Here is a 27,088-nt window from a genome sequence, read left to right on the forward strand (position 1 = left end):
GTCATTCTCGTCACTGAGGTCACCTTGTGAATTATCGTGACTCTAAAACCAAGCCAATAAAGCAATGGTCGTGCGAGGCTATAAACAACCAGGCCCGAGAAACAAATTACTTGTAACGTCAAGAAGGACCATCTCGAACCACTGATGTCATAATACACGATACCAAGTGCCTGTAGGGGTAACCATGAACTGCTAGCATGCCGCAGTCGTCGGAGTTATAGATATGTTGATTTTGGGGTTTCATTGATACAATTCAATAGTCGAGACAAGCAGAGACTTGCACACTCACATGCACACTCTGAAAGTTTACTCTTTATCAAACACGACACATGAAAGAAAGAAACATACGCGGCAACCTTTAATACTGCTCGGTGTTGTTTATTAGCCATAAGTAATTGTATATTTATTGATCCATGGTTACCTTGCTCTACCAACCGAACGTATTAATAATTGTATTGACACTATACAAACACGTCTGATTACTTTTGAACTATTGCCAATAAGATAACATAAACACTTTTGGTTGATGACATACATGATAGTGGTATTTGAGAATTACCACACATACAATTGAGTCTACAACTTAGCGATGTTATCGTTTTTATTGGATCCATACGTTAACCATAAAATCTGTGTTGCAGATAGTCTATGACTACAACTTACATATACATTAGCCATATCATAAGTGTAGTACACCGAGTTGAAAAAACTTAGCCATGATACACTATTCTACATAGTGTGTATAGAAATTAGCCATGTCAACATGCATATGTGAGCTACATTCAGTATACATGGTAGCCATATTATCAGGTTTACATACACCATGTTATATATTCTGTTTAACTTTATAAAACTTGGCCACAATTCGTGAACTTCGATATCAATGAGCCATGTCAACATTTGAGTTCCATTCACGATAAAAGTTAGCCATGTCATCTGATTGACATGTAAAAGATAGCCATCTTATATATTCTATAAAAACTTTGCAATGGATTGAGAGTTTTGATATAGTAGGAAATCCTTTCAGTAATACAGTGTTATGAGTTATATTTTGAATCATAACATTGTCAACGGCGAGGGTTTTTTTTAAGACTAAGAGTTCAAATTGCAATCTCACTGAAACTTGTATTTTACAACAAGGCCGAAAGTAAGAAGTTCAGCGTTCTAAACGTTCTTTCGCGGAGCTCGGTTGTTCGTGGAGTCGGTGAAGGGAATGTGTTTCCATGCAATACAGAAGTACTTTTTATAAGGGAACGTATACTGTGAAGAAGATCACCATTTCTCTAGCGGTAATGCCGATTCACCCTGTGTTATCTAGTCAACTGGTCTACGAAGCTCAATGGATGTTAATATTCATTCGAAATCATGTTCACACTCTAGTTTCCTATGATGTCTATCAGCGTTTTCCTGAAAAAGTGGCATTCGCATATTGTATCGGATAAATTGTCATCGTTTGATGAGCATCTTTAGCATACGATTCGTATCCGTTCGTTTCATTAAAGACAGTCGAAGCGATGTCTATCATATAAATTGACAGACTGTGTTCACGAGTTGATAATTATGTAGATAGAGCCTCAACAGATTTTGTGGAAAAAGTGATGTATTGACATTTACCTCAACCCTTCCAAACAATAATGAAACTTACTTGTATTATCTTATGTTAAATTTGCTATCCCTATCATTAAATGAAGTCAAATTCAAGGTAATGAATGACGATCAGAAGGAAAGACTAGTCCATAACATTGTCATTCCATCAGCGTTTCAAATCCTGTTGGAATCAACAATATTTTGGTTGCAGTTGACATTAGCAAATTCGTTCGAAGAACGTAACAGGAAGTAACAAGGAAGACAAACGTGAAGTTAAATGACATTGTTATGGTAGCCATTTTCAGTTGACATCACTCTCAGACGATAAAGCTTCTGTTAGGAACAGGTAACGTCATCCAGTACAGTTCAAGAGGATTAAAAGATTGAAAATACAATTAATAAACCACAATACAGATCAAGAAATGTATCCCTACAAGAGTGTTGGTTGTCCGATGACTCTCATTTGTTGCGTAGCGTTTAGGAGGACATCTGACGCTCGTAGTTGTCGATGAATGGCTTCACGGCAGCCCACACCTGAAAGAAAACACATGATTTATTTAGGTTAAACGTTCAGTAAATTTTTTCACGCGTATAAGAATCTCACATACTTGCGATAGAGTCATTTTACAAAAAAGAACCACAGTAATCAGATCTCGAGCGGAGATGTTCAAATCATGACATCTTACTGTCGATCAGGGTAGATCAACAACTTACAATGAGAAACTTACAATATATATTCACTGTCACTTTCACTATCGTTTCTAATATATTTCTGCCTTTCCTTCTTCTCGTGTCGATTGATTTATGTAAATGATAAAATCTTAGAATCTCGAGTATGTGTGAAACTCTATCCATGAAATACTTGTAATTGAGCATTTTAATTTAACATTCCGATGCTATGGGCCACTGGAGTGTTTTACCCTGAGATTGTACAGTCCGTTTTGGAACAGCATTTAAGCAGCTCCCTCAGACTCCCAAAATGGATGAGGTTCCTTGTTAAGGTAGTATGCGCCTCGAAAGTATAAGACTTAAACTTTTGCTCAAACTTTTCTAAATGAAACTCTCAACCATTCTCTTAACAAACAAACAATCAAAGTCAGGGGTAACCGTGCAAAGTTTGGAACTAACTATACAAATAACTCAACATTTTGCGATATTTGAAATTCAAAATGGCCGCCATCCCTGTGTTAACTCTATGGAGTAAAAATAAAATTCACGATTTTCAAACTAAGACAGTGAGATTTTTTCTTTCTCCAAGAGCTTTAAAATGGACCCAACAAGTGGTAGATCAGAAAAGAATTGTAAAAGTTTGAGAGTCCGAATATCTGTCCTCGAGGCGCGTTCTACCTTAACAAGGTACAGCTTTCAAACATCGAAAGTCCTACCATGTGATCTGTCATTATAATGTAACACTCGCTTTCACTTTCACTTTCGCTGATCGATTATGTGTCTGTCTTTTCTTTCCTCTTCGGTAAGTTGATTTACGTTATTGATAAAATGTTAAAAAATTTTCAATATTGTGTCTTCTCTGTTTCTCATGTGATACCAATTATACTCAAGCCAGTCTTTTTAGGCCAGCTTGTGTGTGTGTTGGGGGTCACACCAGTGCTTCGACCATTGCGTTAGCCTTGGTCAATTCTACGACTAACGTTACATTCTCGAGTTTTGCACAGCTCATTACATGTGCATCCATGCTTTACATTACCTTTTCTTCACGGAGCAGTTCGGTGACTGCTTCAATATCCGGAGCCATGAAGCGATCTTTATCCCATGGTCTGAAAAACAAAAAAACCGGAGGTCAAACGTCAGAAAATATGTCGGGAAAATATGGGTCATCAATTGTAAAGTATTTCAAGAGAGGGGTCAGAGATCCTTCACTATTCTCGCTGAACACATATAGCTTGCAGGTGAACTAAGATCTCAATTAACTGTAACATTTGAGGTTCTTTCCATCATTTGTGAGTCTGTTTGGTAAAATCAATTTTTCTTGTTCTACGCCAAAACTCTTGCTGCAAATGCCTGGCGTTCATCTTGTCAACCAAATGTGCTTGTCTGCTGTGTTAGATGTCCATGAGTTGAGTAATGAACTCTTGTCCCGACCAAAATACATTTGCCAACAAGCTTTTCTATTCTAAACATTGTGTCATGTTAAGAAGGTTAATGCTTTGCATTTGGTCGTGTTTCTGGGTTTAACTGAGTGTGAAATAATTCTTAACGTCAGCTCCCTGGGAGCATTTCAACATTGAGTCAATTCGTGACTCAGATATTGCAATCTCCAGTCGAAACATATACATATTTCAGTACCGATCTGTCATTTAATAATTGACAGAATCAATAAACAGTATCGAGCACATTAAAAAGTGTTGACAGTTGATCGAATAGCTTTGTATATTACTTGGCAACAGAGCGGACCAGCTTGTACACTTTTTCTAGCGGCTCCGTGGCTTTCAGTGGATTCCGAAATTCTTTCCCTTGGCAGGCTGCCAACAGTTCGATAGCCAGGACTGTAACAAATCAAATTTAGGACTGATAATATTGCCAGTAAATTATAAAAACATACCATCTTTAAAGAGCAAAACTTTTTTTTTTAAATCATCAGAGGTGAGTAGGTATTTGTTGTTGATATGCATTCATGATTAGTTTGAGGGGAGCGTGTACGAGATCATAATTTAAGTGGACCTATGTCGACACCACAAAGATTTAGGAGGCCCTGTGTACATATATGTAAAGATAACCAAACGATGTCTGACAACCACATATTTCACAAGGAATAAATCTTCAAAGGGGCAGGTGGGAGCGAGCTTACCTTGTTCGACATGTTCAACCACTGTCAACGCCTTTCTTGCTGCAAATCCACCCATGGACACGTGGTCTTCGGTGCCAGCACTGGTCGACAGCGAATCCACGGACGATGGATGCGTCAGGACTTTGTTCTCTGAAACTGCGGGGCAAATAACACCACGACTCGTTCACAAATAAAAAGGGCAAGAAAAGATTCTCGTCAGGGTCAACGCGGGTCAAACTGAACCAGATATCGTAAATCACAGTTATTGATAGCGATATTTCAAGCAACATCAGCAAAAATAGTTGGATATCGTACCATCAGGACAGATGCCCTGCACATTAAAACAGAAGGTATCGTCATTAGGGTAGTATGCGCCTCGAAATTGAAAACTTAAACTTTTTTTGCGAACTTGCCTAACGGGAACTTTCAAGCAATCGTTTTCAAACGCAAGAATAAAATCGGGGGTTACCGTGCAAATTTTGGAGAGAAACCGATATTTGAAATTCAAGATGCCAGCAATCCCTGTGTTAATTATATGGAGAAAAATTAAACTTTCGATTTTCATAAAAAACAAGCTAGGAAAAGCTTTAGTTCCTCCATGAGTTTCAAAATAAGCCCCCCCCCCCCCATAAGCGGTGTACCAAAATAGCATAAAAGTTTGAGAGTCAGATTATCTGTCCCTAAGGCGCATTCTACCTTCATAGGTTTCCCAATGAAATACTTGTACTTAGTTTGTCATTAATTTTGTCGTGAAAAACCAAGATGCTCTTGAAAAGAAGCGTCACAAAAAGTTCACTTACCTAGACCTGCAGCAGTGCAATGCGCAATCATGAAGCCAGAGTTTAAGCCTCCCTCGGCGACCAAAAATGCTGGCAGACGCTCACTGTATGCTGTATAGTAAGATGTGTAAAATAAACAAAATAGGTTCCGTTTCAGTATTTTCTAAAATAGTGTTTAACTTTTGGAGCCATAACACATTGTACCATGTAACATTCAATGAATGCAGTCAACCCGAGTTAATAATGAGCAAAATAATATGTATGAGTCAAATTGAGATATGCATGGAAAGCTTTCTGTTATGAATTTTGGTTTGACCATTGAGTTTCTTGGAAGTGTAAGTCACCAGCCCTACAAAAATACGGCGACATCTAACACACCCATACACACCTGGGTTGATAAGCCTTTCAATTCTTCTCTCACTGATGTTGGCTAGTTCGTGGACACCAATAGCCAAGTAGTCGAGAGCCTGTATTGGTGGCAAGAACAAAGCCGTTACGTTGCATAGAAACTCTGAACCAGTCAAAACACTCCTGGGTTCTACAAGTTGGGGGAAAACCAGCAATTTGAATTTCGAAAGTTTCGTTAAAAGAGCCTTCTGACCTAATTTTGATGATATTGCATAATAAAAAAGGCTGCACTGTGAAAAATGTATTACAATATTACCAATATCGATGTTACATACCTTAGCTGGGTACTCTCCATGGAAGTTACCACCAGACAAGATCAAATGCCTATCTGGGAAAATCATCTGATTACACATAGTTAAAGACCCAAACGATTATCAGATTTTATAATAAATATTGTTACATGCCTGCATGAATACATGCACAGATACATCTTTTTTGAGATACATACATACATACATACATACATACATACATACATACATACATACATACATACATACATACATACATACATACATACATACATACATACATACATACATACATACATACATACATACATACATAATGTTTATGTTAAGAAAACTGTTGAAGGGATACAGGGTTGTCTGTAGCACTGTTCATTTCGGTTGTTAAAAGTCCACGTACAAAATCGATGGTGTCATGAACAACTCCATGTACCTGTGAAGAAAAGGAAAAACATGTCAGTGAGAGTAAAAAGATAAACCATATTACAAACGTAGAATGTGGGTGTTTAGATTGTCAGCCGTCAAGTACACATAATTGAAACATAGATTGAATTTTTTTAATTCATGAAGGGAGTTAATGAGGAGAGCCTTAGTTTTACTGATTTTCCGTCATCCACATAGCATTCAGCGGCATCGGTCGTTGCTGTCAGAGAGTCGGTCTTTTGTTGTCCCTTTGAAATTGCAGTTCGTTGGTTAACCTTGTCGTCTCTTCCTTTGACGTGTAACTTTCATAGTTTTAATCATAATCAATGTATTATTTTTGTCATTCCTGAAAACATAAATATTTATTTTTACAAGTTAATGGCGGAAACGGTGAGAAGTCGTCAGGGCAACCCTATGTGTGGGTGAATTTTCACTTAGTAAGAAAAAGTATAAGGCGAAAATTGAGAAGTTCTTTGTTCGTCCTGTTATATTAATTAACACCCTCTTAGTGTTTGTCAGTACATTGTATTTTAGGGTGGTAGGGTTGTTTACCTGTGGGCAGCATCTCAGTGTATAGGCATCCTGTACATGCTCTTTATGGCTCTTTGTAATCTCTGATGGATGAACTTCAGAATCGAGCAAAGCACGGAACCTGGATGCAACGGCTTGTTGACCTTTGTGCGGTCTTAGTTTGTGAATATCTGTTACAAAGTGAGGGAAACATCATTTGACAGAAATAATGTTGTCTCGAGACATACAAAAAATCATGTACAATTATATTTAGACACACTCGAATCGACAACATTCTTTAAAACATGCTGCGGGATCTCACGAGACTTAGAAATGAAATGAGGAAAGTCTTCCAAGTTACCTTTTATCTCACATAAGTGGATTTTTTTTCTTTTGCAGTGCCGGTGCTACATTTATCCAATATCTCGGTATATTCGAGATGTCCACTCGAGATTTCGTCCGTTATTTCCAACTAATTCATAAAACTGTGTTTGTTCAACTATTTCTATCTCTTCTGAAACATCTGCGCATGAGCGAGTGAGTTCAATTCAATAATGACATTTCGAGAGGTAAAATAGGAAGCATACAGATCACTGCCCACCCTCATTGCTCGATGTATAACTGTGTATATCCATCATCGGATAAGTATTCAGTGTTCACCAGTGATATGGTGGTATGGTGGCAGTAGCTTACCGCTGTCAAAGGCTTTGTTTGTTCCTTCCAGTACCTCCAAGGTCATGGCTGCTATGACGTCAGCCTGTCTTGCGATAGCAGCAGCTTTCTCCAACGCTGATCATTAGAAGCAAAATTTGAATTACTAAATATAATTTTACCAAATCGATAACTTGGAGGAGTAGAAGCGCTCGATGACACTATAAATACACACGCCGTTGTGTACATTTCTGATTGTGCATGATACGTGTGTGTGCCATTATCTATCTATCTATCTATCTATCTATCTATCTATCTATCTATCTATCTATCTATCTATCTATCTATCTATCTATCTATCTATCTATCTATCTTGTAGTTTAGCTGAATTATATTTTACTTACCTAGAACTCCAATGGAAGTGATGAGCTGAGTACCATTTATCAGAGCTAATCCCTGCAACAGATTGAAAAGTCAAGAACTAAATGCCTAACTGCGTGTTGTGTGTTAGAAAATGTTATAAGATTGAGCTCTATTCCCGGAATCTCAAATTTAACAATTTATGACCTTACCTCTTTAGGACCCAATGTGATCGGTTCAAGTCCATGATGACTTAGCACCTGAGAGAGAGAGAGAGAGAGAGAGAGAGAGAGAGAGAGAGAGAGAGAGAGAGAGAGAGAGAGAGAGAGAGAGAGAGAGAGAGAGAGAGAGAGAGAGAGAGAGAATAAATTTATCATCAGCTTGACATTTGTCATCATTATTTACATGCATAATTTACAAGATTATCTGCTTAGAAATGTATTCTGGAAGACGTTACCGATTATAAACAAGCGGGAAATTAAAACAACAGACAGCCCGTTTTCAAAAATATTGACATACATTGTACTTGTTGTTTCCGTGTCGTCATTGTAACTCGTACTGCCATTCATTTTTTTTTTCACAAGAGTATAAACACTTTCTAGGCCTATAAATGAAAGTACATGGATAAGCATCTATTTATGCATTATTAATGCTAACGCGTGAAATGCGTTCATTTGTTGTTTTTGTTCCCTGGAAAGAAGACACAATGCAGCACAGCTATCTTTCCTTCAATCAGCATTTATGCAAATTACGTTGGCCTGCTGACTGTTCTGTATAACCATAATGGTGTTCGACCTACCTCCTTTGCTTCTTTCAGTCCGGTTTTCGGGCTCCACATTTTGCCTTCACCCATCATGCCCAATGCCAAATGCGAAAGCGGTGCCAGGTCCCCGCTGGCACCCACGGTGCCTTTCTCTGGTACGTAAGGTAGACAGGACACTGTTGGAAGGATCCAAAGATAAAATGAAAAGAAATCTCAAAATGAAGTGATGCATAGTGGGTCTTCATGATTGTACAAGATAATAAGATAGTATTAGTACTGTCATGTCTCTATCCTCACCAAAGAGTAATTATCGATTGTGCGTTTTCTGATTATTTGACATGCGAGGATTTCGCTATATTTTAGATGAGATCCGCTGTCGCTGGCGGTCGCAACTGTTGAGGTTCAAGTCCCGGTTCAAGTCGCCCGTTTGCACTCATAATAAAATGTGCAACAAAACTGCGAGGCGAAAGTTGGTCAACAGGCATTCTGACACAGAAAAATAAGGCCGCGAGGAAATACCTACCGTTGAACGCATCAATGTATTGATTTAGAACTTTCTCTGTAATTCCACTGTGACCTTTAGCCAGGACATTGATGCGCAAAGCCATCAACATCCGGGTCTTCTGAGGACTCAGTGGCTCCCCGACACCAGAAGAATGTGATCGAATCAGGTTTTCTTGCAGTTCACTTAAAGAGCATCAAAATATACACAAGATTGATGATTGCATGTTTGTCAACAGTTAATGTAAAAGTATAATATTATATATATATATATATATATATATATATATATATATATATATATATGTATGTATGTATGTATGTATGTATGTATGTATGTATGTATGTATGTATGTATATATAAAAACAGACGTCCTCGTGGGAAATTAAAGTGCTCGATGCCGACAGCAGAGCTTTATAAATAATAACACAAATTACTTCAAGTATAAAGTAATAATATCTGTTACTTAATTTTCATGCATCCTGCAATCTTCAGACAGAAGCGAAAGGATTCTCTCATTTATGTGTTTGGGACGTACCATTCTATTTGTAGGTGGTGTTAAAATTTGATAAATGATAATTCTTTCGGTGGCGACATTGTGAAACCAACTCAGAGCGTTTGTTTAATAGCGTACATTTGTCAGCGTTGATAATGTGCCGCTATTCTGATATACAAAGATTACACCGTTTGCTTATGTTAGAGTAGCTCGATGCTTTGTCAATAATTGACCACGAAATATATGTGTGCGTGTCTGTGTGTGTGTTGTATGTAATATCAACGGTCATATTTTTATGTAAATGTAAGTCTATATAAAATATAAACAAACGAGATAGATCGAACCACGTTACTTCAGCTACAAATAAATCATATGTAATATGGCCGTGCATATATTTAGTGTCTCTGATAATACATTTCCACGAGATTTACCCGGTATCAGGTCTCTATACCAGCGCCATCAAGAGGTTTGCTTAAGCATTCATCAACACTGATTGTACTGCAAGCTACAGGACGCGGCATACCTTAATTTATCCGGACTAACAACGACGTTGGCGAACTTCCCGAAGCCGGTGTTTATCCCATAGGCAACTGGTGGAAAAATCGAAGGAAAGGGCTATCGGTCACACAACGTGTAAGCAAGGTACCCGAATCGATGAGAGAAAGGTAAAAATCAAAAGATATTTTTCACCCAAGATATCATCTAATCCGCGTCTATATTGGCTTTCTCTGTGAAATACGAAATCTACCTTTTTAAAAGCCGAATAAATCAAATGGCGAAAATTGGTTCATTTAAACACAGTTTTGTTGCTTCGAGCTAAAGAACGCTTTATCCCTATCATAAACTATGGCAAGTTTACCTGCTCGAGGGTTCGTTAACCTTGCCTAGTTTTTAGAAAAAAGCTGCCATGTAAACAGTGCGCTGGAAACGATCCAAAACGTTAAAAGCGGTGAACGAAACAAGGAAGCCATTCTTTGCATTCCAGATGACTGCCTGCACAACTAGAACATCTTGATCTACTTAATCGTAATGTATCGAGTCAACAAAAGTGGGGCATACGACTACAAGTAAGAAACACAACACACAAAAACAAGGTTGATGTCTTTGTTTTCTTTGTCACAAAATGTGAAGTTTCAGTTATCCAAATTTTAGGTTTATTCCTCTATCAGTGGCCCCTGGCCGACTGATAATCATGATTAAATGTTAACGTGGTCTTGCTGACCTACTTGTCTGTGTGCAGGTGTGTCGGTCCATACAACCACTGCATGAGCTGGTTTGGAGAATCATGAAGTTAACGAGGAGTTCGTACCATGAGGTCATGACCTCCACTGACAGCACATACCGTCGCTCGTCTTGACACGGCTATTCCGTTTTGTGAATATGACGGTCCAACAAACGAGGCAACTTTCGTTGAAATGTTTACTGAAGTTTTTTGTTGTTCTGACGCAAGCTGGTGTAAATTTCTATCGCACGACATGGTTCAAAGCCACCCAAGGGAAGCTTTGTGAGCTTGGGATAGAACCACGAGGTTCACTATTTCGCCATCCACATAATTCAGTGAGCATTTTTACATTTATAAGAAATACTCAATCTGATTAATGACTCTATAAAAACCATACAAAATTGTGTAAAAGAAGGGAGTTGCTTCTCCTTAAAGGGCAATGGTCGTCGCGCTGCTCATGCTCGTGAGGGGGTCCCCCCCCCCTGTTGTAAACATATCCAAGGCCGCCACACTAAGTTACGGTTTTACTCCAATGGTTGCGATATTGCCACTTGTTAAAGCGGCGGACGGTCTGTCCCAAGCATTCCCACTTACCAAAGCTAACACGCAATAACAGGTCAATTAATCTGAGTTAAATATCTGCTGAATACACGCTACATTGAGATCACATTTGATCATGATTTTCTTGAATTGGGCTCGGCTACTGTTATCGCTCGAGCGTACTTGAGAACACTTACCCGTACGCGTGTTACAGTAATACGCCAACACACTATCAAATGACCGGGCTCTAAGTCCACAACGTCGCTGGCAAAGACGAGAGCCCAACAGGAGTACAGTCGACAATAACGCAAGCAACAGAAATCTACGTATCTGGCAGAGCAATGCCCGCTGCAGCAGCTGAGTAAGGAGAATCTGTTCCGTGGTCTGCGTGAATTTCGGTGTCGAGAGAATCGGGTATATGGCGCTCTCCGTTCGGCTGTGGAGAATCCGACCCCACTACGAAGTTTGCCCCCACCCCAACCTACGTGGTGTGGTGCAACTGATAATTCCGAGCACAGGCGCTCCTTAGCTGGGTAGTCTGCTAAATAGATCGATTTTCGGATCGATCTATTGATCCCGTAGTCGATATGCCCGCCACTGCAACCTAAATACTCACAAGGTGTGCAACACAATCACTCAAAAAACACACCACCCGATTTGTCAACTGGCCGGCCGTGCACTCGCACAAAACATTCAGAACTACACTCCCACTACTGATTGGCTAATCAACTGCCAAAACAAAGGTCATGGCAAGACGTCACTGGTTAAGTATAGTTGAACCAATCAGCAGTGGAAAAAATGACGTCATATGGTAGAATCGTTCTGTAGGCCACGTTTCACTGCGCTTGGTCTCAAAACACGGCCGATTTCTTCAAGATAATGCGAGTAACACGTTCATCGGCGTGATTTTCGAGGAGATGGTTAAATTTGTGATCCAACTAGGTATATGGGAGTGTAGTTCTGAATGTTTTGTGCGAGCGCACGGCCAGTTGACAAATCGGGTGGTGTGTTTTTTGAGTGATTGTGTTGCACACCTTGTGAGTATTTAGGTTGCAGTGGTGGGCATATCGACTACGGGATCAATAGATCGATCCGAAAATTGATCTACTTAGCAGACTACCAAGCTAAGGAGCGCCTGTGATTCCGAGTACAGGTATCAAGTCAAGCGAAGGACTTTTATAGGTCTTTTTGTGGGGTTTCCTCACTTGAACGAGGATTCAGACCTGCCCAACAACCAGGAGGTAAAGTTTGCGTAGCAGCGGTAGGCCTACACTGGGCCGTTCGATCACTGTCATTACCTTTGTAGTCACAGATCTCACGACACGTCCCTATGCGTAGCCGTGTGATTTTCGTGTCAAATGCCGCGAAAATCCGCTCGTTTTGTCTATTCTTTCCTGTTATTTGACTATTTCTTGCCACGTATTACTAGAAGAAGTTAGCAATTGTGACCAACAGTGGGTCGTGAGTCAAGTCTGTCGCGGGGACTGTACGTCGTGGGGCCGTATTATCTTATATCCGCGTGTACGTCAATGCGGTGACCGTTATCCCTTATCGATGCAACAGCATCTCCCGTGTCCTGCTCTTGCTTGCCGATCATTGTGTGTAATTTTTGTGTGAGACATTCTGCTTGTTGCTGGCCTAAATAAATATACAATGTTGATCATTTTACTGTTTTATTGCAGTACTCTACATAGCATTGTGTACAAGCAACGTGACCGCGCGTGATCAAACTCCATTTGTTCACCGTAACTTCGTGCAGTAATCATGTAGGTAGAAAGAAAGATCTTTCTACCTCCATGCAGTAATATATACTCAGCGATATAATAGTGTATTGTCTCAATGTTCGAAGCCTTACATACACCACTGAAGTTCGTTTCCGACCTTAATATTTTGCTGTCGCATGATCTGTAGTCTTACAGAGACCTTTACAAATTGAGGAACCGCTTCCATCTCACTCCGATGGAAGTTGAGAAGACTTATGTTTACAAAAATTATGTTTATCAACAAAGAAGTCGCGCACGCGCAGCGCGACGACCACTGCCCTTTAAACACAACTGTTGATAAATTGAATCGTGAAATGAGACAATGTTTCGGACTATGGTGGGAAATGCAGGTGACCTCGTACTTATCAATTTCGGAATTGAAAAAGTTATCGGGTTGATTCTAGTTGAGTATTCTGAATCCACTTAGAAACTGTTGACACGCGCGGGATTTATGGGGGCGGGGGTAACGAAACATGCTTCGGCAGCATATTCTTATGTTGATTTGAGTTGAATCAATGGCCGGCGCGGTAAAAAAAGTATTGCGACATGCCACAGTGTTTATGTCCGTAAGGTGATTATATACTTCTTAGGAAATCAGCCGCGCAGGTAAATATTGCATTTTACTGCATACGAATGAAGCTGCGAAAATTTCTTCACGCCAGAAGAGGCTCCTGGGTACTCGCCATCGTCGGTCGGCATGCACATGTTGAAAAGGTAATCGGGTGGGCCCTCTTGAGTATCCTGAACCCACTTAAGTACTGCTGGCAGTCATGTTTTATATTAGAAAAACGTGCTTGGTCAGCACATTCTGTTACAGACTTCAGTCAACGGCCGACGGTGTAAGGACGTTTTGTTCAGGTTAATGTTTAATACTACCACTGAAACACGCCATGGTGTTGATGTAACAAAACATTTAGAGACTGAATATGCACCACATGGTTTCAGTCAACTTTTTGCAAAGCAGTGAGTTCTGAACTTACTCCTAAATCCACGTGGAAAAAATTAGATACTTTCGAAATGCCGAAGTTATTCTCTCTTCACAGCTACTAATTTACAGAGTATACAAAAGTAAAGCGTTCCGATAACCGAGATTCGATAATCACACAAGCTTGGCCCGAGACCGTCCGCTTTCATGACTATATCGATAAATTCACCTTCTTACATCATTAATCGTGCATATAGAAGAAAATTGGTCCCCCATTTTGTGGCCCACTTTATGTATTTCACAGTTATGAGCATGTTAATCATTGTAAGGAAATTTGTTTTTGTGACAGTTTATTGGTCACCAATTTTGTGGCCTAATTGATGTATCTCATCTTTACAACTTTATCACACGTATGAGTAGGTTAGTTATTGTAAGGTCACACGTTTTGTACTATGTTTGCGTGTCATCAATTAGTGGCCTATTCGATGTATTTTACAGATACAGTTTTTCATTGAATGGTCACCCATTTGGTGGCCCATTTCACCCACAAAGACATGAGTTGGGTATTCCTTAATTTCGCCGGTGTTGTAGCTGGCCGGGGCACAGCATCACTACCAGTGATGTGGGGGCCTTGTCCAGCATTTACAGCGTTTGCGGGGAATGAATATTAAATCTTCTAATGAAACACGACCTTTTGAAAATTCGATCCCGTCAAATGGTACTCAAAGGTCATCCATCCCCGTTATGTATCATAATGCATTACATGGTCAGACATAGCTGTGTTGTCATACTCTATTAAGTTGCATTCAAATTTCCACCCCGTGCAATTTGCGAGTTTGTTGTGCATAAAACAGAAGGTCTGAAATATGGTTAAATCGGATCAGAGAAATTTAGCAGTCGATTCATGAATTCCAAGATCAGCAAAATATATGCGATGCATTCTAAAATTAAGATTACCCTTTCCTTCACGGATTATGGAGTCCAAATGACCCCTGGCGCTTTTTACCTTCTCCCATGATGAATCAGCGACCTGGAATGGCAGACACAAAAAGACAAAAATTCAATTTCGACATGATATAACCGGTATATTAGTCTAAATTAGCGAAGGTCATTTATTGCGGTTATAAAATTCCTAAAGCGTTATAACAGTAACACATTGTGGGTGTATTCTTACCTTTATGTTGTACTTTCCTGAACCAAGTTTGACCAAATCGCCAGTTGTCAGGGAATTGCCATCAAGGGTTATGGCCTGGAAAGAGACAACAGACTTTGTTGCCTTATTTTTTTAGACGAATAGACTGTTACAGGAAGCCAGATCAAGCATACAAACAAACCCAAAATATGAACCCACCACAGGAGGTCATTTTCTCACAAGCAGTTCCGCTGTAAGGCACTGCCCATAATTTATCCAGAGAATACAGCTGACAAAGAACGATAGACTTATAATTACATCCTATCAATTAAAATTATGAATTATAACTTAAGTTTCATAATGTATATTATTTTGAATGTTTAATATCCGAGAGTGTGTGGGAAATGATATAAGAATTGACCGTGACTACATACAATATACAGATTCAATTATCATGGAAAAACTGATGTGGACTGACATAAATAGAGACATAATCAGTGTCAGTATTTCCATCGCAAACACGGGCGATACACCAATTTCACTGTACAGGACCAGAGAAATCGATTGTGAGCTACATTTATTTATTTATTTATTTATTTATTTATTCGGAAATCCTACGGGATCAAGTCCCATTTACAGGTTCCTCAAAAGCTCAAAAGAAAACGGTTAAAAAACACTGAACAAGACAGCACCAAACAGAAAGTATTTACAAAACTAAAATGAAGTGTAGGACACACACACAGACAAAAAACAAAGCAAACAACTCAACAAGAACAGCCATTAAAAAATAACTTGTCTAATGTCAGACTTAAATGAGTCATAAAAAATATCAATATTATGATTATTACGAAACAATTCATTAAAATTACTCATACATCTGTTAAGAGGAGAAAATTTAAAAACATTGATACGGCTACGAGGTGGTCTGAATGTGGGACAGGTGCGCAAAAGTTTGCCAGGTGCATTAAAGCATAGCTTTGATAAAACATCTGGTAAATTATAAACTCCAGTTGCACACTTGTGTAAAAACATCATATCAAGATAACAGCGACGTTTCTCCAAAGTTGGTAAGTTGAACAAGGTACAGAGAGCTTCATACTGGTCAGCATGATATGAAATATCAGGAATTACAAAATAATATCTCCTTGTGTATCTGGATGCCATTCAACATAACACCTTCATACAGGAAATAAAGCTTTTCTGAAGAGAGAAAGAAAGGGTACAGACTTTTTACACATGTTCGCTTACACCAATACAGATTATGTGTTCAATGTGGACAGGATGCAGATGGTACATAATCTCAATTTAGAGTCATGTCATCCATATTTGAAGGCCAGAATAAGGTCTCCACCTCTTGTAGGAAATATAACTTGACAATAAATGGTGCGATCGATTAGAATTTATGAGTTAATGACGAACTCGACAGCGTTTACAACCATTCCAGCCTAAAAACATATTGCGGTAGTACGTTCAGCCAAAAAACGGAAAATTCAAATTTTTAATGGAACATAATATGCGACGACACCAACTTTTCTATTCTTAAAATATTAAATCCACCACTTGAAAGTATATAAATCTCATATATTGTGCACGATTGGTAGTTTTTACAGTTTATTCTGCAGATCAGATTTTTGTAACCTTTTTACATAGTAGATTTTATACACCATTTATTGGAAAAAAGTTTATTTTTTACGCCACTAGTTTTCAAGGGTGAATAACCAAGTAATCCAGTTGTGAGTTTATATTTGAAGGAAACCATAAATAAGTGGGTTGTCCTGAACTTAAATATCGTTAATTAATAAATTACTCGGGTGTCGGTACGATATCCTTGCTGTTTAGGTACGCTACACGGACTTTGATACAATGTCTAAACTATAATGCCGATACCACACGTTGAAGGGAGGGAGGAGAGAGATTGGTTCCCAACCCATGTTCCCTCCGAGTTGTAAAATGTCCTCGTCGTTTGGCTGAAGAGGTCAAAATTTTCTTGCCAGAACCTTAACTTCGATTTTTCCGCATACGTGATTCATCGTCATGACCTCATGAAAATGATAAAACCTACTTTTCTTCAATGCTAACCGACATCAATGTGCTCTAATGTTCAGCTTTTACTACTACGGCCAGTCGACATTAAGATTCAGTTGGTTGAACTCTTCACTGAAGGCGATAAGGCGACAAGCTATACAGTTCATCTCCTGTTCATATCTGGTACGTGTTAGAATGCAATGCATTTGCACTGCTAGTAAGGCGATAACCTGGTCCAGTACATTGTAATTTTGCCAAATTTGCGCGTGGACAAGAGGAGCTGTAATGTCGTCAGTGTCGTGAAAGTTGGGATCCCAAGCCGTGCTGAATTGGCACAAATGTTCTCGTCGTTCTCAAGTTTTAGTCGCGTGTAGTGAGAACTGGCTAAACAACTGCCGACAATTTTCCTAAATACATGTAAAGCTGGATATGTATCGTGCATACCTTTGCTGCTGTCAATTTTAGGGGGGGGTTGCTCTGTCTCGCGTGGCATGTAGGCGTTGTTTGTCAATTGCAGTTATTTTTTGTCCTTTAATGGGTACAGTGCATAACCAAGGCATCTCATGTAATCGCTGTTTGTTTTTTAGGGGTGGATTGTTTTTCAATATTTTATAAGTATGATCGAATCAGATGTGTTAGACACTACACTGGTATGACTAGAGGCCCTTTACAATCTTCCATCGGTTATTACTTTGAGTAACTGCGTGCTTCTCATGTTTCCCTCATTACGAGATCTACACGTCTTAACACGATATTCGCGATTCGACGACGGTGATAAACACAGGAGAAAGGCTAAATTTTGCCAGCCTTGTCCTATTAGAAGTTTTAAATTTGAAGTTTTCGGTAACATACTTGGTTGTAATAGCGCCAACTGCAGGCCGATGTTCTCACTACGTTGAATGCTTTTAGTTTCTCTTTCATTTCTAATGCGTATGAGAATAATTAAATTGTTCAACAGCTAATTATTTCCTTTCGGCCAATCATTGGCCAGCTTAGAGCTCGTCATTTATGAAGGCTATTGACGGCCGTTCTAAGAAACAGGATATCGGCACTATTCTTTCACTTTCTTTTCAGTCTTGTCCTGCGGCCACAATTTATAGGCTAGAAAATTCATCCTATCTCTCTGGACTACATCTGTTCAAATTCATAGGTAAATTTCGCTCAGGTTTTACCTAAGCTCCCCGGCTTGTGCTATTCATATGCTGTATCGTCGCATTTTGAAATAAAATTACTATTTTCTATTAAAAGTTAATAAAGAATATATCACGTTGGGAGTAGACGACAGCACTTTCTACTGTTTTATTTTCTTTGCGGTTTTATCTCTTTGCACAATGAAACAACTGACTCATACGCGCTTTCGTTACCGAGCGAAGCAATACTCGTCACTTTTTCTGATGTCGTCGTTGTTGACTCTTCGTATCACATTCCACTTTTGCTATAACATCTTTTGAGAATATGCTGGCTCCCGGTGGCAAAGTAATAAGTCTGTGTAATGTTTTCCAAACAGGGTTTGGCAATACTAAAGCTCACATTAAAATAAATTCTGACAATTAATCGGACCATACAGACAAGAGGCGAACGACCTCTGCCAGAGTGCGCTTGTTTATAGCTCGGCTAAGCTGCGTCGGAGTTTTGTCGTTATAATAGAAAATCTGTCGCCAACTTTGTTGGGTGTTGGAAAAATGTCCTGTCCTACTGTGTTCACAACTATGTTTACTCGGGGTTTTTAATGTTCCGTGCTTTCATCAGGCAGCGGGACTTTTACTCAGAGTGACGAGTTACTGTATATCGTAGATGTAGGGATACAGATTGGTGCGATCGATGGGGTCGCTCTGCGCGACTATAGGTAAGTCATATGAATCCTCGACGCCGCACAATACTCTGTACGCTGTAGCTCACTGTAGGTAAACGGAACGAGCTTGGGTATTTTCCAAAACTGTTACAAGAGAAGCCATTTTGATTCTGATATATGACGCAGTGTTTCTATTTGCAGTTGCTAAGAAAGCGCCTAGAGCGAGACAAGCGCGAAGTAACGACAAGACATTGTTGAATCTCTCGCCAAGTTCATGGAATCACAAAGGTATATTTTATCGCGTGAGTAATGTCAAACAAATACTTCTTTTCTTGTTTTGATTTTTTTTTTCACCAAAACATACGCTCATTTGTACGGACGCCAAATCATAAAATTTCTTCAAATTGAGATACAGATAAACAAAAGTTGCCGTGAATTTTTATCTAATGAATGGTCGAAATATCTGATATTTTGTATGATCTGTCTCACGCACGCATACTGTTCAATTTTAAGAGCCCTTTACGTTCAAATTTGTCTACGCTGTATGTTCGCCGGATAGTCTGAACGTTGAAAGCAACACCGCTGACCAAGCTTATTTGGTTTTATTTTGTTTTGTTTTGATTTGTTTCTGTATAGCATGCACTAGAATCAGCCGTCGATGGTGCTTTTACTTGATAATGGTGAATGGAAAAGCAGTTCATATCTTTGTAATTGACAAACAAAACAGGTCAAAAAAATTTTAACCGATCGAATAATCAAAAAGGAAAGCATTTGATTTCAAATTTCGTTTACGGCAACCATATGTATACACGTTTGATATCAGGACTCCGGCTTACAAATGTCTAGCGACATCAAGAAATATTCGTTTTCTTCATATAGCTGAGTTTGCTATCTGGCGAAACATTCCCTGCATACAATTCACATGAAATAAAGTTTGACATTCAAAACTCTTACCTGCTTGTCTGCCATGCTTGATAAAAGGCTCTTTCTTCACCCCAGAGTCTAAAACGCGTAAGATACAAGTTTATGAGAAGTGTTTTTAAAGCATTTTCGTTTCTTCCCAAAAATTTTCGATTACGCGGTTAATTACCAAATGCATACTGTTCAGTAGGAACGTTCAAAAACACTTCAAATCACAAATAAGAAATTGCAATAATCTGACTGATTGAGAATAAAGGAAAATGTATATTTCAACATACGCAACTTTTGCCCGATTTAACTCTTCGTGCGGTCGCTCAAAATTTGCCGTTTTCCGCCACTTCGGAAAACATTTTATACACACCGACGTCGACTTACTCCGGCACCCCCGGGAAAAGCTTAAGGGAATTTTGGCAAAAGACACAAAGTTTTTTTATAAGGCCACGCCTTTTTTGTCATTATCGTGATGTCAGTTAACAGCTTTTCATTATTCGTTTCGATATTACAATAGTTCGGAAGAACGAATTGTAATGAACAAGCACATACAGCGATGGCGTCCAAGGCACCTCGATTCTGCTGATTCAGCAACGAACAGCATAAATTTTCGCACTAAATAAGATGGCGGCGTTCCCGCTTTAAACATGTAGGAACACAACAACGGGCACTTTGCCAAAGAGATCGACCTCCAACATAGCCTAATATTTCACCTATCCTCTCAAAATTCTTGCTTTATAAACTTTGGCCGTAAATAGCTGGGGTTTTTGGTTCACAGGGACCAATGCCTTCCAGCAATCCACTGTTTGCAGAACAATAAGGCTGCAGCTTTTTTGCACTACAATAGCACTTGGAGATTTTGAACATTCCTCTGTATATTCAACATGCTGATCACGTGCAAGCATTTCTCAAGCATGTACAGAGAATATTCAAGACGCCTGCCAGATCAAAGAATGTTCTTTTCCTCTGCTCCATTTAATACAAATGGGAAAAGTGGGTTACCCTACACACTGCAAGGTTTGATTTTCTTACGGCAGTTTTGCACGTCGGCCATCTTGTCGTGTACAGCCATCATAGCGCACGGCGTCACTAGTAATTTTAGGGAAAGCCGAAATAAATAAATTTAATTTGAAAACGTACCGAAGAGGGACAAATCAGTTTTTACAAGCAAACTTTATAACAATAGATCGTGTTATTGAGATCTAAAAGCAAACTGATATTTGAAATTCAAAATTTGCTCCATCTCTGTGTAAACTCTATGGAAAAAATTGAATTCTCACAAAATTAGATGGTAAAATTTTGTTCAATCAAAGAGATTCAAAATGAACACACACACAAGTTGTAGATCAGAAAAGTATTGCACAAAATTGAGAGTAATGTATGATCATTTGACAAATGATCATACATTACTCTCAATTTTGTGCAATACGTTTCTGATCTACAACTTGTGTGTGTGTTCATTTTGAATCTCTTTGATTGAACAAAATTTTACTGACCCATTAATGTTCTACTGCCAAGAGAAGGTAATTTTTTCGTTTGTTTGGCCCTTTTAAATTAGAGAGGGATAACTTTCTGGATGAGGGAGAGGTCATTTTTCTCAGGTTCAAAGTGAAAGTCACCATATAGATGAAACCAAAAACATTGAAGTGCCAACAGCTGTGCTATTTTTGGCTTGAACCTCGATTGCAGGTTACTGTACCACTCCCCAAAGCATGTTCAAACACCAACTATTCAACTTGGCAACATAGTGTCAACGCAGAATGCACTGTACTGTTATTACTTACACCTGAATTCTAGTCCGGACATTCATTTACTTGTCAACAATAGCTATGCAATTTACACGTGCACATGCCGAATTGACGAGCTGAATATTGTTTATTGGGAGTAGAACAGGAAACTTTAGTTTACAGTCAAACAACACACAGAAAATGTAGTGTAACAGTCGGGTGCTATTGACAGGGTATGTATAAGATCATGTGAGTTATCAAACAATCTTCATTTACTCTCGAAAACATACTTGGCTTGGACTGTTTTTGCTTTCGACTTCAGAAGTTTGGTGGCATATTCACTGGCGGGGAAGGAACATTCCCTTTTATGGTCAGGAGAAACAGCAGTTGTGTTGTTGATTCTCTGGCAAAGTATTTCTCCATTGTGTTGAAATCTATTCAGTAGCTTTTATCTCGAGTATATTGATTTCAACATACACAGTGTCTATTATTTCAGCGATCGATCATTTGTTCCTTCAAGAGTGCGAATTGATCTATAGCGACGTGAACAAATATATATTGTGGGCGGAGGAGATTCTACTCATTTGCACACGATGCGATTAAAATAGTGTGGTGCGATTAGTGTAGTTTTTTTTTTTCAATATGTCTAACCGGGCTAGATACACTGTGAATAACTTTGTTTCGGCTTTTCAACATGAAAATATGCCCTCGCATTTGTTTGTTCGTTTCGTTTTGTTTTGTTGGTTTGTTGGATTTGTTTGTCTTGTTTTGGGGGGTATTGCTACATATTTTTGAAATCTGGGGCAGAACGTGTAAAAATGTGTAACGCCACTGAAAATTGAGCGACACCTTGGATTTTTCGGTGGAATATCAGCGTCAACTACTTGTTGCAAATTAAACGGCAACCGGTCTCTGTTTTAATAGCACTCGAAATTCTAGATGGCTGACACTGCACTCTGTCCGGTTTGCTGTTGTTTCAAAATTCAAAATGGCTGCCACTGCAATATGCTGTTGTTTTAAAATTCAAAATGGCCGGACGTCACTGTGTTTGTTATTGTTGTATTCGAAATAGCCGCCATAGCAGAACTTATGCTGAAAAACAAAACCGAGAAATCGGCCACTTCAATTAATTTCAAGCCTGTAAAGTTACTTCAGATCAGGAATAATGATATCGGAAAGAATTAAGACTTGACTTTCATCAAAACAAACATTGCCGATGACGTCTTCTTATCAGGACCATGCCAACAGAATTTATTTTCCCTCTTCCCGTGCTTGTTTTTGCGAGAGACGACGACACTAACGTTTTAATCGTTAAAATTCAGTAAAGGGGGTTTCATGATAGAATGCATAATTTTGGCCAAACATTCTCTTCAAGAATCGCCCGTTGAGGGAATTATGTTTGTAACATCATTCATTCTTAAATTTTTTAAATTTTGACTTCTCTTTCCAATATTCATCCTTTTACAAGAGTCAGTCTTTATTCCAAAACATAGACAAGAGGCCAATAAGGAGATGTACCGATGATGTTGGAAACTTTACGTGCTATAATTTCTTTTTGTTTTGGTATTTTTCAAGTGCTTCCAAACTTTCAGTACATTGGTCCTGTCGATAAGTTGAAACGGGGTCATTGTAATTTGAAACATCATCTTCACGCTCCGCACACCGTCAGATTGGCAATTCTCTGGAAAACATGTCCAGCTCGAGGTGTGGGAAGAGACCTTCAATCTGTCTCTGCAATTGCTCCGCAAACAAAGATTCACCCTCGTTTGTTTTAAAGCCATTGTGACACATCTACCGAGAAAGACATTAGGCGGTGAGGAATTAGCAAGTATGTATGCAGAATGTTTACTGACTAGTTTTACTTTCGATTTGTCTTACAAAGATATTCTGTGATGAACCGAACCTCAATAAACTGGCATGACAAGCCGACTGGGACGGTGTCCAGAACTATCGCCTGACTCCCTGACATTTTTGTGAACTTTCGTTTCGCTATAGACACTGACTATGAGTCACGCAGTGCTGACAATGTGACGATGTTCCTTGTCATCGTGTCCCCACCCTACAAAAAAAGTGATTCTCTATAGCCAGGATACTGGTTGCCTTCAACAAAGACGAAGACAACACAATCCTTCGCCGAAATCTGACATCAGTCTTTCAGACAACCGACTCGCCTAACCCTAAATATTTCAACAATAAAGTCGTCACATAACGTTGAATTGACAGATCCCGTGATCCCGTGATGGTGAAGTGCAAAAGCCAAAGAGGGATTTTCACATCCATGGCGAATGTCTCATATCCTATTCGACCATGATATTTAGGACCAAAACAAACATACAGCTTTCAAATTTCCGTAAGCTTTGTTTATCTATCACGTTTCAAAATTCCCTCTTCTATCAATAATTATTGGTTTCATTTCATTCTTTCATCACAATCTTTCATTCATTCATTCATTCATTCATTCATTCATTCATTCATTCATTCATTCATTCATTCATTCAATCTTTCATTCATTTTATTGTGTTTGGCGGGTCGATCTTATCGTTAATTTTATGGACTTCAGCTGACACCACGATGACACAAATGAAAAGTCAACACACTGTACTTGATAAAGCTCGTCGAAACTTGAGTCTCCTTGGGATCCTTTTGATGACAAATTTTGAATATTGAAGCCCACAAAATAATTATTAGAGTGCGAGTGAATGGAATTTCATGCGTTTCCAGTTGTTGAACATCCAGATCAGTAGTGAATATAATTGCAAATCCTTCACAAATAGGCCCTGCAAAACTAGACTGAAAATCTACCAACAGCTAAACGACGAAAGTCTTGCTAATTCTTGCATTGAACGTGAATCTTTTGAACACGGAGAAAAGTAATGAACCCTACTTGTTTTCCATCTATGGACTGTATACCCAGAATTTCTGTTTATTTAACAAAAGTATTCTCATTTCTTTTCAACGTATTGTCCCAAATTCACAGACGAGTTCCACCCAACGGATTCGGTAAGCGCGTTCTGGGTTTTAATTCGTGTCGTAGGGAGGGGTCAAGTTCAAGACTTAGTGCAAACATCGTGTCAATCTACCCAGCTTTAATAGAGCAGAATTCTTTGAGTTTGTACTGTGTATCGTTAGTTGCGAGTTCCGACCGAGGACGTAAACAATTCCAGTTGCGGCATTATATTCGGAGTCTGATCACGTCTGACCCCGCGTCACCTGGCTCAATACCCGTATGCACACCGTCACTGATATGTCTAGACTTCAGCTCCATGACCTTTTAAGCCTGATGTTATCATAAGCCAATGCCGTTTTTCGACACGTACATGTTTTGTTTTCATTCTCGATGGAAATAATGAGAAGAAATATAAACCTTCGTAATACTGACAAACTAGCGAATTTAGATAAACGACGACTAGACGAGGAGCAATAGAAACTTCATTCATCTGTCTACGTGAAGGCAAAGAGATATCACCATGCTAAGTAGCGTATGTGATAATACTCATGTCATCGTTACATCATTTATCAAATTTAAAGTATACGAAATCAAAATATGGTTTCTAACTCGATTTCCTCTCGCGGATATTGGTAAATTACTGAGTTTAGTTGAAAAGATACCAGTCTGAAGTGTTATGATTGTCAATCAGCATTTTACTCAGCGCTATATTTGAATTGAAACTGTTGCAGTGAATTTTTGTTCGCAGATGTTTAGCATAAAATGTGAGGCGTCTTGCCTGTACAGTGTCGTGATTGTTGCAGCCTATATATCCGGGGGCCCATTCTGGGTCTGTCATAGACGGCCGCCTCTTTGTAAATTAGGCTTGCGCTGGGTTCTACTATAATTCACCGGCGATATTTTCTCCTTAACGTCGGAAATATTTTTGTGTCTTTTAAAATACATTTAATGTCAGCAGAAATCCGTGATAGCTTTCCGGTTCCGGAGTTCCACAGAGCAGGAAACGGCGCTATATTCAGCTCAAAACATTCAGGCGTTTGACAATGTTAACGCTTGTATGGAGTTTAACGAGTTGTGGCACTTGACTGCGCGGTATCAAAAGGAGAGAATAAGATACCTGTAAAAATAAGGAGGAGAGAGTTCAAGTTACTGAATAGGATGATGTTGTGTGCAGGTTATTATGGAACGACTACAGAGAAGAAAACATTCAGAGAATTGCCCATATTTTACGGAATATTTTGAATGCTGAAACTATAGCCGTCTTAATTGATTGGAACATGAACCCAGAGTTCCGTGCGAAAGAAAACAGCGAGTTTTAGCAGTTTCTCCAAATTTCAGATACCCCCTTCCTGTAGATTTTGCCCGCCGCACCCCCGGCGAATTACTTAGAGAACGTTGCATTGCACCACTTCACATTTCAAAATTAAATCCTATATGAAACATATCATCATATTAACAATTTTCGTTAATAGGCCGAATTGAAATTTTTGATCATATAGCCTTTGAATTGTTGTGGTACTCACTAAGACTAAACTGTTAGGCTAGCGTTCAGCAGTCATGTTGATAGTTTCGGGAGTGGTCTACAGTGCGTTTTACAATTCATCTAAGTAGAGCACTCCATTGTAGTAAATGTCATTACTTTTTCTTAAGAATAAAAGCTGCATCTGACCAGCACATACTGTACGTCAGTCTTTTGTTACCTTTTGTGGCATTTCTTAGGGTGTATTTCTATTCTATAAAGTGTGGTCGCATTACTCACATGAAAATAAAAAAAGTTAAATAAAATACACGGTGAAAAATATATTCTGCTATTTGAAGAGGTCAAAAAACGTAGACCATTTTTACATTGAGAAGGCATGGGTCTGCGTTCAGGAAATTTTCAGCTTCTCCTTCCACGCACTCATATTTAGAAGATGACTCATGATCATGCGACAGCTTTCGTTTTCCGGTGAGTTTATATGTTATCCGCCGAGGTGACTGTCTGTGGACCGATGCGCAGTCTCACTACAGTCCGGCAGAACAATTCTTCTCAGCAGCGGTGACACACTGCAAAAATCGTTCTATAAACAATACAATTATGATAAATTTAAATATGTGAACGATGAGTAGATCAAACGGAACAAATTAATGAGACGAAAATATTGTGGTCGTTTTACGATGTCCTGATGGTTTCTATAAGTTTTCTCATAGAGTTAAATTCGTCTCAAACTTTGCAATTTTAAATTTTTGTGTGACTAAGGTGTATATGACCAGCTTCAAGTAGTCGCTTCGTATGAACGATAGTCCTTAAATCGCCTAGACAAAGGACCCTTTCTCTTTTCTTTCACCCATTTTTGTTGTGTACGTGTCGTTACCACTCTGATGTTTAAGACGTTGCAGGTCGTTACTGAGGACTGTATGCTATGATGTAACTAGGGACTCAAAGTAGGCTTAATATGCAATCCACGCCAATAGAAGCAACATACATGTACACAGAGGGTTAAAGGTCGATTTTACGATTTTACCACGTTATTATTTCTCGGACAACCGTGGTAGCTTTCTGAAGTTCTTTAAAGCGGTTTCTGCTGTCGTCAGCACTCTCCCTGTAGTAG

At 39.0% G+C, this 27,088-nt stretch overlaps 1 protein-coding gene across 3 annotated transcripts; it reads right to left on the reverse strand.

The window, feature by feature from the left end:
- Positions 1-357: 357 nt before the first annotated feature.
- On the reverse strand, positions 358-20,241 carry LOC139135187 (histidine ammonia-lyase-like). Of its 3 annotated transcripts, none has more exons than XM_070702455.1 (19): positions 20,111-20,241; positions 19,866-19,913; positions 15,137-15,211; positions 14,920-14,992; positions 10,036-10,102; positions 9,038-9,201; positions 8,551-8,690; positions 7,964-8,011; positions 7,796-7,847; positions 7,434-7,529; positions 6,783-6,931; positions 6,160-6,240; positions 5,835-5,900; positions 5,540-5,618; positions 5,173-5,262; positions 4,394-4,528; positions 3,983-4,091; positions 3,293-3,362; positions 358-2,121 (listed from the first exon to the last, which is right to left on the reverse strand). In XM_070702455.1, exons 2-19 carry the CDS (start codon positions 19,878-19,880, stop codon positions 2,065-2,067), a joined length of 1,566 nt encoding a protein of 521 aa, XP_070558556.1. In that variant the 5' UTR covers positions 19,881-19,913; positions 20,111-20,241; the 3' UTR covers positions 358-2,064. The 3 variants fall into 3 exon arrangements, with proteins under 3 accessions (XP_070558556.1, XP_070558557.1, XP_070558558.1); XM_070702456.1 differs by having other exon boundaries at positions 20,116-20,230; XM_070702457.1 differs by having other exon boundaries at positions 10,036-11,159; positions 13,313-14,992; positions 20,111-20,154.
- Between the last annotated feature and the right edge of the window lie 6,847 nt (positions 20,242-27,088).

Source organism: Ptychodera flava, chromosome 6, assembly GCF_041260155.1.
Source record: "Ptychodera flava strain L36383 chromosome 6, AS_Pfla_20210202, whole genome shotgun sequence".
Classification (NCBI taxonomy): Eukaryota; Metazoa; Hemichordata; class Enteropneusta; family Ptychoderidae; genus Ptychodera; species Ptychodera flava.